This window comes from Sinohyriopsis cumingii, chromosome 7 (genome assembly GCF_028554795.1).
Source record: "Sinohyriopsis cumingii isolate HCF-2022 chromosome 7, ASM2855479v2, whole genome shotgun sequence".
Lineage (NCBI taxonomy): Eukaryota > Metazoa > Mollusca > Bivalvia > Unionida > Unionidae > Sinohyriopsis > Sinohyriopsis cumingii.
Window position 1 is genome coordinate 133,924,783 of NC_142967.1, and position 13,182 is coordinate 133,937,964.

Consider the following 13,182-nt stretch of genomic DNA (forward strand, 5'->3'; position numbering starts at 1 on the left):
GTAAAATTAATTCAGTTTTGTGACTTATGTTTTGTTTATTGTTTCTTTACTATATAGATGGTGTAATGTCTTAATAGAAATGAAACATATGTTCAATAATTTTCTGATGTAACCCCTCATGCAAACACAACAAAATAAATACTGCATACAGTACCATATAACAAGGCATTGAATAAACAGTTTATTTAATCTGACATTGAAATTTTTGATGGATGGAAACTGTGAATACCTTTGTTCCATGATACTAAGATCTCAGAGTTCAACTTTGAATGTCAGTTAGTTGTTTGAATCAGCTGGCTTATCAGCTATGTTGCTCGTACCTCTTACCATATCAACTTCAAAATCAAGTTTTTTTCCAGTTGGATATACACATTTAAACATTATTCTTTGCACACAATTTAAGTAGAAACTTAAACTGGAAAAAATTAACAGGTTATAATAATATATGTTCATATGTATTATATATAAGGAATCGAACATGTGTACTTTTTTCAAATTAAATTTATGAAAGGAGTAAAATAATCTTTTGCAAGCCATGTTGAGACTGAAATCTGAAAGATTGAAATTACTCTATGAGTTTTGTAAATATCATATAAGATGAGCATACATGTAAGATTCTGTTTATTGCATGACAAAAACTACTGAATTTATTTGACAAAACTGAAAAATAGCATTGCAAAATTACTTTGACAAACATTTGGATACCTTGGTTGTTATGCTGTACTATTACATAATGTTTTGACATTATTTTTGACATCATGAGGTGTTATTATGACATATTACATATATGAAAATTATCATGTACTTAGGAATATTAAAATAAAAAGCATAAAATGAAGTATGCCACATTCTAACTGACTTGAACAAACAAAGGGTAGACAGGTGAATATATGATGATTCTTACATGGCTTGCAATGTGTTTCATTAGTGGTCCACATGGATTGCAGAGATCCAGTAACAACAATGGATTAACAGTTATCAATAAAATCATTTATTACTATATATACTTGTACACAAGAAAGATACTGATTGTCATAGCATAATGCAAGAAAGATACTGATTGTCATTGCATAATGCAAGAAAGATACTGATTGTCATAGCATAATGCAAGAAAGATACTGATTGTCATAGCATAATGCAAGAAAGATACTGATTGTCATAGCATAATGCAAGAAAGATACTGATTGTCATAGCATAATGCAAGAAAGATACTGATTGTCATTGCATAATGCAAGAAAGATACTGATTGTCATTGCATAATGCAAGAAAGATACAAATTTTAATAGCATAATGCAAGAAAGATACTGATTTTAATAGCATAATGCAAGAAAGATACTGATTTTCATAGCATAATGCAAGAAAGATACTGATTGTCATTGCATAATGCAAGAAAGATACTGATTGTCATAGCATAATGCAAGAAAGATACTGATTGTCATTGCATAATGCAAGAAAGATACTGATTGTCATAGCATAATGCAAGAAAGATACTGATTGTCATAGCATAATGCAAGAAAGATACTGATTGTCATTGCATAATGCAAGAAAGATACTGATTGTCATTACATAATGCAAGAAAGATATTGATTGTCATTGCATAATGCAAGAAAGATACTGATTGTCATTGCATAATGCAAGAAAGATACTGATTGCCATTACATAATGCAAGAAAGATATTGATTGTCATTGCATAATGCAAGAAAGATACTGATTGTCATTGCATAATGCAAGAAAGATACTGATTGTCATAGCATAATGCAAGAAAGATACTGATTGTCATTGCATAATGCAAGAAAGATACTGATTGTCATTGCATAATGCAAGAAAGATACTGATTGTCATTGCATAATGCAAGAAAGATATTGATTTTAATAGCATAATGCAAGAAAGATACTGATTGTCATTGCATAATGCAAGAAAGATACTGATTGTCATTGCATAATGCAAGAAAGATACTGATTGTCATAGCATAATGCAAGAAAGATACTGATTGTCATAGCATAATGCAAGAAAGATACTGATTGTCATTACATAATGCAAGAAAGATACTGATTGTCATTGCATAATGCAAGAAAGATACTGATTTTAATAGCATAATGCAAGAAAGATACTGATTGTCATAGCATAATGCAAGAAAGATACTGATTGTCATTACATAATGCAAGAAAGATACTGATTGTCATAGCATAATGCAAGAAAGATACTGATTTTAATAGCATAATGCAAGAAAGATACTGATTGTCATTGCATAATGCAAAGAAGATTCTGATTGTCATAACAAAATGCAAGAAAGGTACTGATTGTCATTGCATAATGCAAGAAAGATACTGATTGTCATAGCATAATGCAAGAAAGATACTGATTGTCATAGCATAATGCAAGAAAGATACTGATTGTCATTGCATAATGCAAGAAAGATACTGATTTTAATAGCATAATGCAAGAAAGATACTGATTTTCATTGCATAATGCAAGAAAGATACTGATTGTCATTGCATAATGCAAGAAAGATACTGATTGTCATTGCATAATGCAAGAAAGATACTGATTGCCATTACATAATGCAAGAAAGATACTGATTGTCATTGCATAATGCAAAGAAGATTCTGATTGTCATAGCAAAATGCAAGAAAGGTACTGATTGTCATTGCATAATGCAAGAAAGATACTGATTGTCATAGAATAATGCAAGAAAGATACTGATTGTCATTGCATAATGCAAGAAAGATACTGATTGTCATTACATAATGCAAGAAAGATACTGATTGTCATTACATAATGCAAGAAAGATACTGATTGTCATAGAATAATGCAAGAAAGATACTGATTGTCATTGCATAATGCAAGAAAGATACTGATTGTCATTGCATAATGCAAGAAAGATACTGATTGTCATAGCATAATGCAAGAAAGATACTGATTGTCATTGCATAATGCAAGAAAGATACTGATTGTCATTACATAATGCAAGAAAGATACTGATTGTCATTGCATAATGCAAGAAAGATACTGATTGCCATTGCATAATGCAAGAAAGATACTGATTGTCATTACATAATGCAAGAAAGATATTGATTGTCATTGCATAATGCAAGAAAGATACTGATTGTCATTGCATAATGCAAGAAAGATACTGATTGTCATTGCATAATGCAAGAAAGATATTGATTGTCATAGCATAATGCAAGAAAGATACTGATTGTCATAGCATAATGCAAGAAAGATATTGATTGTCATAGCATAATGCAAGAAAGATATTGATTGTCATTGCATAATGCAAGAAAGATACTGATTGTCATTGCATAATGCAAGAAAGATACTGATTGTCATAGAATAATGCAAGACAGATACTGATTGTCATAGCATAATGCAAGAAAGATACTGATTTTCATAGCATAATGCAAGAAAGATACTGATTGTCATTGCATAATGCAAGAAAGATATTGATTGTCATAGCATAATGCAAGAAAGATACTGATTGTCATAGAATAATGCAAGAAAGATACTGATTTTCATAGCATAATGCAAGCAGATCAAGGTTTATTTTTGTCCTACTGATTATTCCTAACAAACTTCACAGACCCATATCTGCCAGTGCATTATGTGAAGGCAGATCTGGGTCTGTGCAGTTTGCAGTTGGACTTGACCTATAAGTGAGTATATATGGTATGGCTCTGGATTTTGTTTTTAAATCAAATGTCAGCAACAATTTTTTTCAGGATGTTTTCCTGTTTGACAGTTGTGATAACATTTTTGTCTGGATTGGCACCAACTCCTCTGAGGCTGAGAAGAAGAATGGAATGACTTATGCTCATGTAAGTTAAAATTAATTAAGGATGGACTGATAATTTGTCCAAGAGAGAAGACAAATTGCGTTAAATTTGTGCCAGTCAATATAGACAATAACATTATGTGTAATTAACCCAAATACTCATATCTTCCAGTTTTCTGGACACCATAAACTCAGAATTTCTAATAATTTTAAAAAGTAAAACAGAATTCTGAACTATGAGCAATTTTCTTTTAAAGCTCATGCAAAATAAACAAAGTTGGAATGTAAACTAAGGAATGTGTTACCTGTATTCAAAACTGGTGATTGAGTGAGTAGTCAACCATCTAGCTATGAATATTCTTTGATTACCTCAATAATCAGGTAGGCTAACAGCAGATATTGGCAATAGAAAGCTATACAACAGCTGATGTGTTCCATAACCCTTATTCAAACAGTTCGCAATGATCATAAGCATTATATTGACCTGACATGATTACATACTTTTTTTATATTTACTGCTGAAGACAAAGCACTCATGCACATCAGTTCTTATTCTTACTAAAGTGGAATAACTAGTGTGATATAGAGTGCTCAAAATATATATGGAGGTTATTACCTTTCCTTCCATTTTCTAGCAGACTAACCTGGGTTTTTATTTATTTCTAATAAAATCATCAATATCTCTGACATGAGAGTTTCACAGGTTCTTATGGTCTCAGTTTTATTCAGTGGCATATTTTCCCTTTGGTTACCTCATTTGGCCAAGTGGTTAGATGCTGTTTACAGATAGATGGAGTACAGTATTTCTTCCTTCAGATGCAGGATGTCATGGGTTCAAACCCTGGCCAAGTCATATCAAAGACTTATAAAAATAGTACTAACAGCTGCCTCACTAGGCTCTCAGCATTAAGAGGTTAGCGTTGGGGCTCAGGATAATGTGACTTGGTGTGACATGATGCTACATGTCTGTCACTTGATGCCCAACTGCTAGACACCACTATAAACTGCCACAGTGCAAAATTAATGACAAATTGTTAAAGCTTTGTCAAAAATCCAAATCACACACACACACACACACATTTTGGAAAATGTATATAATCTGAGTTCAAATAATGGCATTCCAAAATTACATTGAGAATGAGTGATTCCAAAATTACATTGAGAATGAGTGATTCCAAAATTACATTGAGAATGAGTGATTCCAAAATTACATTGAGAATGAGTGATTCCAAAATTACACTGAGAATGAGTGATTCCAAAATTACATTGAGAATGAGTGATTCCAAAATTACATTGAGAATGAGTGATTCCAAAATTACATTGAGAATGAGTGATTCCAAAATTACATTGAGAATGAGTGATTCCAAAATTACATTGAGAATGAGTGATTCCAAAATTACATTGAGAATGAGTGATTCCAAAATTACATTGAGAATGAGTGACTTGCTACATTCCATGTTTAGGTCAATCATCACCATATTTATAATTTTAGTGTCAAGACTGATTTCAGCATTTTTGAAAAATAATGTAGATTATTTTTCAGACTTTTTAAGTTAAAATAATCATGATAGCTGTACATGAATTATTTCAGTGACACCTTTTGTGAAAGACAATCTTAACGATCTGATACAATATTAATGTTAGAACTGGGTCACATTCTTTGGGAAAGTTCCACCAAGACTTACTACCCATGTCAGTAAATATAAAAGATGAACAGACTGTCATAGTGTTACAAAAACAAACCAAACACCAGAAATGCAACCATAACTTTTTTTATCTGTGAAAGAAAACTGAAATACTATCATGCAAGTGTTCTTCATTGTCAAGAAAGGATATAATGCAGTGTGGTTTACCTACCTGGACTCTCTATATGCCAGGCTCATTGATTTGGATCAATGATGTCAAATATAGGTCAAATAACGGAATGTGGACAGAATATTTAAACCAGAAATATAAAGAGAGGAAAAAGTACATTTTGTACAGCATAGAAAATGGTTTCACATAAGAATTATAAATTACACCGCTCCCTCGATAACTCGCGCCCGGATAACTCGCGATCCCGCTTATAACGCGGTGTCCGTCTTGGCTCCCGATTTTTTCCAGAGAAAATGTATTTAAAATATCTTTAACATATGCTGAACATGAAAAAAAATTACGATAAGAATTGATAAATTAAACCTTGATACATTGCTCGTTTTATCATCGAAAATGGTGATTAATGCCCGTAAAAATATAATCCATATTTTGAAATTTGCAAGTTCTAGAGAAGAATTAATTTCAGAGATCTCGAAAACGCTTAATTACGCGTATGTGGACGCCAATTTTTGATCTGGGACGCAGAAAATCACTGAGGCGGGAGTCCTCCGTACGCATGTAACAGGTGCGCGGGAAAATTCAAAGATTTGCTGGTCCTGTTTCAGCCACCTGCTTTGTGGGAAAATGTTGTGCTGATATTTACAATGACTGAATTCAGTGACTGAAAGACTCTTTGATGTACTGTTGCTATTTCATAAGAGTACATTTAAAAAAAAAGAACATGATGCAACAACTAGGCGGCTAGTTCAAAGGCTTTGACTTGGCGGCCGAGTGAGAAAATATACTGATATTTAGTGATTGAATTCAGAGGCAGAAAGACCCAGTTTTAAAATCCTAGCGAGACCTCTGTTTAAAGATATCATAAATAGTTGTCATTATACTGTAAATAAACAGTCTGGTGAAATAGCGATCAATGAAAACTTCTGGTAAATGTTAACAGGTGGCAACAGAGAATGAAATAAACACCAATTAAACGACTTCCTGTGTGAAAGTCAAGTTCTAATCCTTTAATTCCGTTTCACTGTAAACATTATAATCACAACATAGTCTGTTCATTGAAAACATGAAAAGAGTAAATCGACCGTCACATCGAAACCCGTGAATACTTCTGTGAGAACCTAATTACATGTACATGTCGGCTTTGTTTTGATCAACAACTTGGGGAAGTGTTTGTTGCATTAAAAAAAAAATCGATTACAAGAGACCTCGGGTGCTGGATTAAGGGTCTTGGAGCTGCCTTTGACGTAAAGCAAAACAGTAACAGAGACAACGACGACGATAGTGACTCCGAATGTTTCAGTGAAACTGATGTCATTAATGCCGAGGCTCTTTGGGAGAAATTAGTACAGACTCATGGTCCTGAGATGGGCGTTTCTCTTGATGGAGGAGTGGATTTGTGCTGAAAGTGATTGCCCTACAGCCGAATACATGTCAGATGAAACTATAATTATTTCTATAGCGAACAAATTTTCAGCAGAAGACGATTCTAACTGGAGTAACACAAGTGTTGAAAGTGATGCAGACACAGATGTTGCACGCCCACCCCTCTGCACAGGAAGCAAATATTTTGATATTGCCAGAAGGTGGCTGGAGACCCAAAATGTTGACTTCGTAAAGCTCATGCAGTTGAGAAATCTGAGGGATTTTGCTCGGCGGCAGAGAAACCATAGAGTAACACACACAAAAAAATTAACTGATTTTTTCAAAAAGTGAATTGATATTTGTTAAGTGTGGCACAAACGGCAAGTATTAACTTGTTCTAATTTACATTGTTTTAAATTTGTAGACCAATTAAATATGTTAGTACTGATTAACTCGTTTTTTTCTTTGTTTTCCATTTTACTTCTATCGCACTCAAATCTATCTATCGTTCGATCGACACTGTTTCTCGAAAAGAGTCGATCTTTTGTGTATAAAAAAACTTCTAATTTGGCTCAAACAATAAAACTAGAATGTATACAATTCAACATAAAAATTAGAGACGTAGTACACAATGTGTGAAGTGGTACACATGTTTAGCGAACGGAAACCACATGGAATAATGTTTTCGATGATCGCCTCAATATACTGTAATTTATCCTGAAATTTTTAATGTTGTCCTACGAGAAAATAATAAAGTACACCGTTATGAAGAGATATTTATTAACAGTTAATCTCAGAACGATTATAAAGTGAGTATTCAACAGTATAATCTGCCTACTTCCCCTTATTTTTCCGTTATGTCGTCAATCACTTTATTGGTTTTGGGCTTATTTTATAGGTCCCTCGATAACTCGCCCCTCGCTTATAGTGCGGTCGATGTTTCTGGACCCCGATGTGCGCGAGTTATCGAGGGAGTGGTGTATTTAGATTTGTCAGGAGTTATACTTTATGTAAGTAGTTTATGTTTTTTTCTCCATAATAAAAAGATCATTGTTAAACATTAAATCAATTGATGAATTATAAATCATTGAGGGTTATGCCTTTCTAAAACATAATCTTAAATCATTGAGGGTTATGAATGTCTAAAACATAATCTTATATCATTGACGGTTATGAATTTCTAAAGCATAATTTTGAACCATTGAGGGTTATGCCTTTCTAAAACATAATCTTAAATCATTGAGGGTTATGCCTTTCTAAAATGTAATCTTAAATCATTGAGGGTTATGCCTTTCTAAAACATCATCTTAAATCATTGAGGGTTATAAATTTCTCAAACATAATCTTAAATCATTGAGGGTTATGCCTTTCTAAAACAATTTTAAATCATTGAGGGTTATGCCTTTCTAAAACATAATCTTAAATCATTGAGGGTTATTCCTTTCTAAAACAATCTTAAATCAGTGAGGGTTATGCCTTTCTAAAACATAATCTTAAATCATTGAGGGTTATGCCTTTCTTAAACATAATCTTAAATCATTGAGGGTTATTCCTTTCTAAAACATAATCTTAAATCATTGAGGGTTATGCCTTTCTAAAACATAATCTTAAATCATTGAGGGTTATGCCTTTCTTAAACATAACCTTAAATCATTGAGGGTTATGCCTTTCTAAAACATAATCTTAAATCATCAAGGGTTATGCCTTTCTAAAACATAATCTTAAATCATTGAGGGTTATGCCTTTCTAAAACATAATCTTAAATCATTGAGTGTTATGCCTTTCTAAAACATAATCTTAAATCATCAAGGGTTATGCCTTTCTAAAACATAATCTTAAATCATTGAGGGTTATGCCTTTCTAAAACATAATCTTAAATCATTGAAGGGTATGAATTTCTAATGAGTTTTATTCAGAAAAGAGAAATATTAGACATGGATTTCAGTATTCAGAAAATACTGCTAATATAAGAGTATATATTTTTCACTTTCCCACAGATCTGAGAGTTCAGTCCCATAAGACAGCAAGTTTTCTTTTCAAAGAAAGTTAACATTTAAAACAAGGAGCTCTTTGTGAACACAAGAGGCATGTGAATCCACACCTACCCTTTTGCACTGACTAAACCTTCATAGGTTTTTTAATGACATCTGACTTTTTCATATGATATCTTTAAAAGATGCAAAAATAATTAAATGCTTTGCTCTCAGCCAATGCCCATTGCTTTTACCTTTTTAGAGCCATTATTGACTTGTGATTTTGTATGTGCATTGGTAAATTGGTTCATCATATGATGTTGTTGATAATAAATTTCATACAGCCAGCTCAGATTTGTTTTTGATACGCTTGACTGATATGAAGTCATGATTTGAGTAGAAGGGAAATGTCAGAGTTAACCTAATGTTATACCTCTGGATATTTCTTGACAATATATAAACTTAGCTGAACATCTGCTTTGTTAGTACATATTGTGATAAATGTAATCTTATTTGAGAGTTTATTTCATAGAAAGTTTATAAAAAAATCAATGCCTTCAGACCATTGAGAAGCAAAGAAATTGATCCCATCTCAAGTTGTGTGTTATTGATCCCATCTCAAGTTGTGTGTATATTGATCCCATCTCAAGTTGTGTGTATATTGATCCCATCTCAAGTTGTGCGTATATTGATTTACTATGTAACACATTATTCACATTGGCAAACTTTCTTGTCTGAAAATTTCATACTTGTATGAGAACACAATGTACACAAATGACCTAATAAATTTATTGCTGTCTTCAGCTTTGTACTATTCATTACACTTTTCTTGATTTTTCAAATGTAATAAACCATTACTGGTACACTATACTTGTATAATTACATTGCTAGTACACTATACTTGTATAACTGCATTACTGGTACACTATACTTGTATAATTACATTACTGGTACACTATACTTGTATAATTACATTACTGGTACACTATACTTGTATAATTACATTACTGGTACACTATACTTGTACAACTGCATTATTGGTACACTATACTTGCATAACTGCATTACTGGTACCCTATACTTGCATAACTGCATTAATGGTATGCTATACTTGTATAATTGCATTAATGGTATGCTATACTTGTATAATTGCATTAATGGTATGCTATACTTGTATAACTGTATTAATGGTATGCTATACTTGTATAATTGCATTAATGGTGCACTATACTTGTATAATTGCATTAATGGTGCACTTTACTTGTATAATTGCATTAATTGCATTAATGGAAAACTATATTTGTGTAACTGCATTAATGGTACACTATACTTGTATAATTGCATTAATGGTACTCTATACTTGTATAATTGCATTAATGGTACACTATACTTGTATAATTGCATTAATTGCATTACTGGTACCCTATACTTGTATAACTGCATTAATGGTATGCTATATTTGTATAATTGCATTAATGGTACCCTATACTTGTATAATTGCATTAATGGTGCACTATACTTGTATAATTGCATTAATTGCATTAATGGTACACTATACTTGTATAATTACATTACTGGTACACTATACTTGTATAATTAAATTACTTGCATAATTGTATGACTGGTACACTATACTTGTATAACTGCATTACTGGTACACTGTGTTTGCATAACTGCATTACTGGTACACCGTACTTGCATAATTGATTTACTGGTACCCTATAGTTGCATAACTGCATTACTGGTACACTGTACTTGCACAATTGCATTAATGGTACCCTATACTTGCATAACTGCATTAATGGTACACTAGTATAATTGCATTACTGGCACCCTATACTTGCATAACTGCATTACTGGTACACTGTACTTGCATAATTGCAGAAGCACTGCAAGAAATAAATTAATTAAAAAAATAAAAAGTACTAGATCATTTCACAGAAAACCTAAATAGTTTTAAAATAATTTTTTGTTCATTGTCTCTGTCTGACATTTTTTCAAGAATAAAATTAAAATTTGTCAATTTTTTTTAATGTGATGTTTTCTTTCGCAAAATGGATGAACATTAAAAGATACACTATAGTAGGCATGATCACAGCCTTGTCTTTCATTTCAAAATATGGCCCATACCATTAATTGTGCAAAAATACACACCTTTATATATACTGGAGATAATTTTGTTTTCAGCGTTACAGTATCAAAACAGAACGTCCCTTTTTGCCAATCCATGTTGTGAAGGAAGGACGTCCCTATGCTACCTTAGATATCGCACTGACTGCCTAAAAACAGAAAAATCCATGTCCAGTCTGCCTTGAGCACACTTACAAATGTCACAGATAGACCAGGTGCTTTACTTAAAAACTAATCTTCGGACTGATGCAGCAAACAAAAAGTGTGTATGTTTGATAAAATGTCATGAAATGTATTAATCTTTAAAATATTTTAGCCACATATTTAAAACATTTTGGGGATTTTTATAGTAATATTGACAAACTATTTTGCCTTAAAAGGTAAATTTGTGGTTGGATGACACAGATTATGTGAAATTTATATTACACTTAAATAAATTTTGGTGTTGGTAGTTTTTCTTTTATGAAAATCTTAATTGCTGTGCAACAATGAACGACAGTAATATTCTTTTTAAGGCAGACTTTAGACTTGCAGTATATATTGTGCAATCAGTTCATATACAGTTGTAACAATGTGACTATTTTGTGCAATCAGTTCAAATACAGTTGTAACAATGTGACTATTTTGTGCCTAGTAGACAAGTTTTATTATGTATAATTCAACATATGGATAGTGTGGTACAATTTGATATTTAATAATAGACATTTTTTCTTCTTGTTTATTAGAACTGTATACACCCTACCATATGTATTTAGCTGCCTTTGCCATGTACATTGATAGTTTCTGTAGAATAATTTACACCATAACTTTCAGTTTGACAAGTGTTGTATGTACATTAATTATGTATTCTCTTACATTTAAGTGCTATAAAAGTAACTTACATTTACTAAATTCTTTATTTTCTTACTTAATTTTTGTTTGCAGGTTCATTCGTTTTGTATTAAAAAAAACTAAATTTTAATCTATAGCAGAAAAACAATGAATTGCAAGTAACAATTTGAGTGGTGATGTCATTTTACAAATATTTTTTCATACCAAAATACTATATATTCCCTAAAATTTTCCAATGGAAAAACCATGCTTAAAATAGTGTGTCCCATTAATTTCATTCAGTATGCCTAAGACAGCTTTAACAGTATATGGAGCAACAGGTCTTTGCTTAATTTTAAGGTAAAATTTTCTTTCTTACCTATATTTTAGTATATTTTAACTGTTTTGTATATGTTATTTCATATAATGAATTTGAATAATTTTATTTCAATTTGCAAATTTATGTTGGACCAAACTTTATGTACTTTGTTTTAACTAACAGATTTTCATATTTTCAAAACCAGCTATACACCTATTTTAGCAAACATTTTAAAAGCTGATGACATGTATACAGAGAATGGTTTCGGCCAAAGAATTCAAGACAGGTCAACATTGTCCATGTTGATAACATGTTTGACCTATTTGTAATCTTCTTTTTTTTTGGGTAAAAGTTATTATTGATGTGGCAAACATCAGAAGTCATCAATGCTTAACAACTTTAGTTTGTTACAATGGACATATTCATCCTGGAGATAATGTTTTGTCCTTAAAACTTTTGTAAATGGCTATACATAAAATCATGTCCAATGATATACTGGAAGTCATTCAATTTGACTAAATTTATAGACATATTTTTGGCAGTTTTCCCTTGAATTAATATTAATGGAATCTCTCTTCAGCAAATTTTATTGATAACTTGACCAGTAAATATTCTGTGATTGAATTTTGGTTTGCTTTATGATCTATATCCTTTATGTCTGAATGCACTGGTCAGAAAATGTGATTTTTGATTAAATGTTAGCTTATTTTGTAATTTTCTAAAATTAATATGTAGCCTTTGTCACTTCTTAAATAAATTTGTCAGAAAATATCAAACTCTTTATGTCTTTCATTGAACAAACATTGAAAATCAGTTACATTTCACTTGTTACAATTAATATTTTGAATCTGTGGTGGCAGAACTGAATACTGCACTGTATGTATGTATGTATGTATGTATGTTCAGGGTTTAATAATGGCAAATCAGCACAATGCTGGCTGTCTAGTACTATGTTTTGATATCTGAAAAAGGCACACAAAACAAAAGTAAACAAAAAAAGG

General features: G+C 31.7%; 1 protein-coding gene across 2 annotated transcripts in view; it reads left to right on the plus strand.

Annotated features, from left to right (window-relative positions):
• LOC149796165 (gelsolin-like protein 1) overlaps positions 1-12,957 on the plus strand; it is a 68,275-nt gene extending 55,318 nt beyond the window's left edge. For both annotated transcript variants that reach the window (XM_089966103.1, XM_089966104.1), the window contains exons 13-14: positions 3,720-3,815; positions 11,110-12,957. In XM_089966103.1, the coding sequence (XP_089822229.1) occupies positions 3,720-3,815; positions 11,110-11,205 (192 nt within the window). In that variant the 3' untranslated portion in view covers positions 11,206-12,957. The remainder of the gene's footprint in view (positions 1-3,719; positions 3,816-11,109) is intronic.
• The last annotated feature ends 225 nt before the right edge of the window (positions 12,958-13,182 follow it).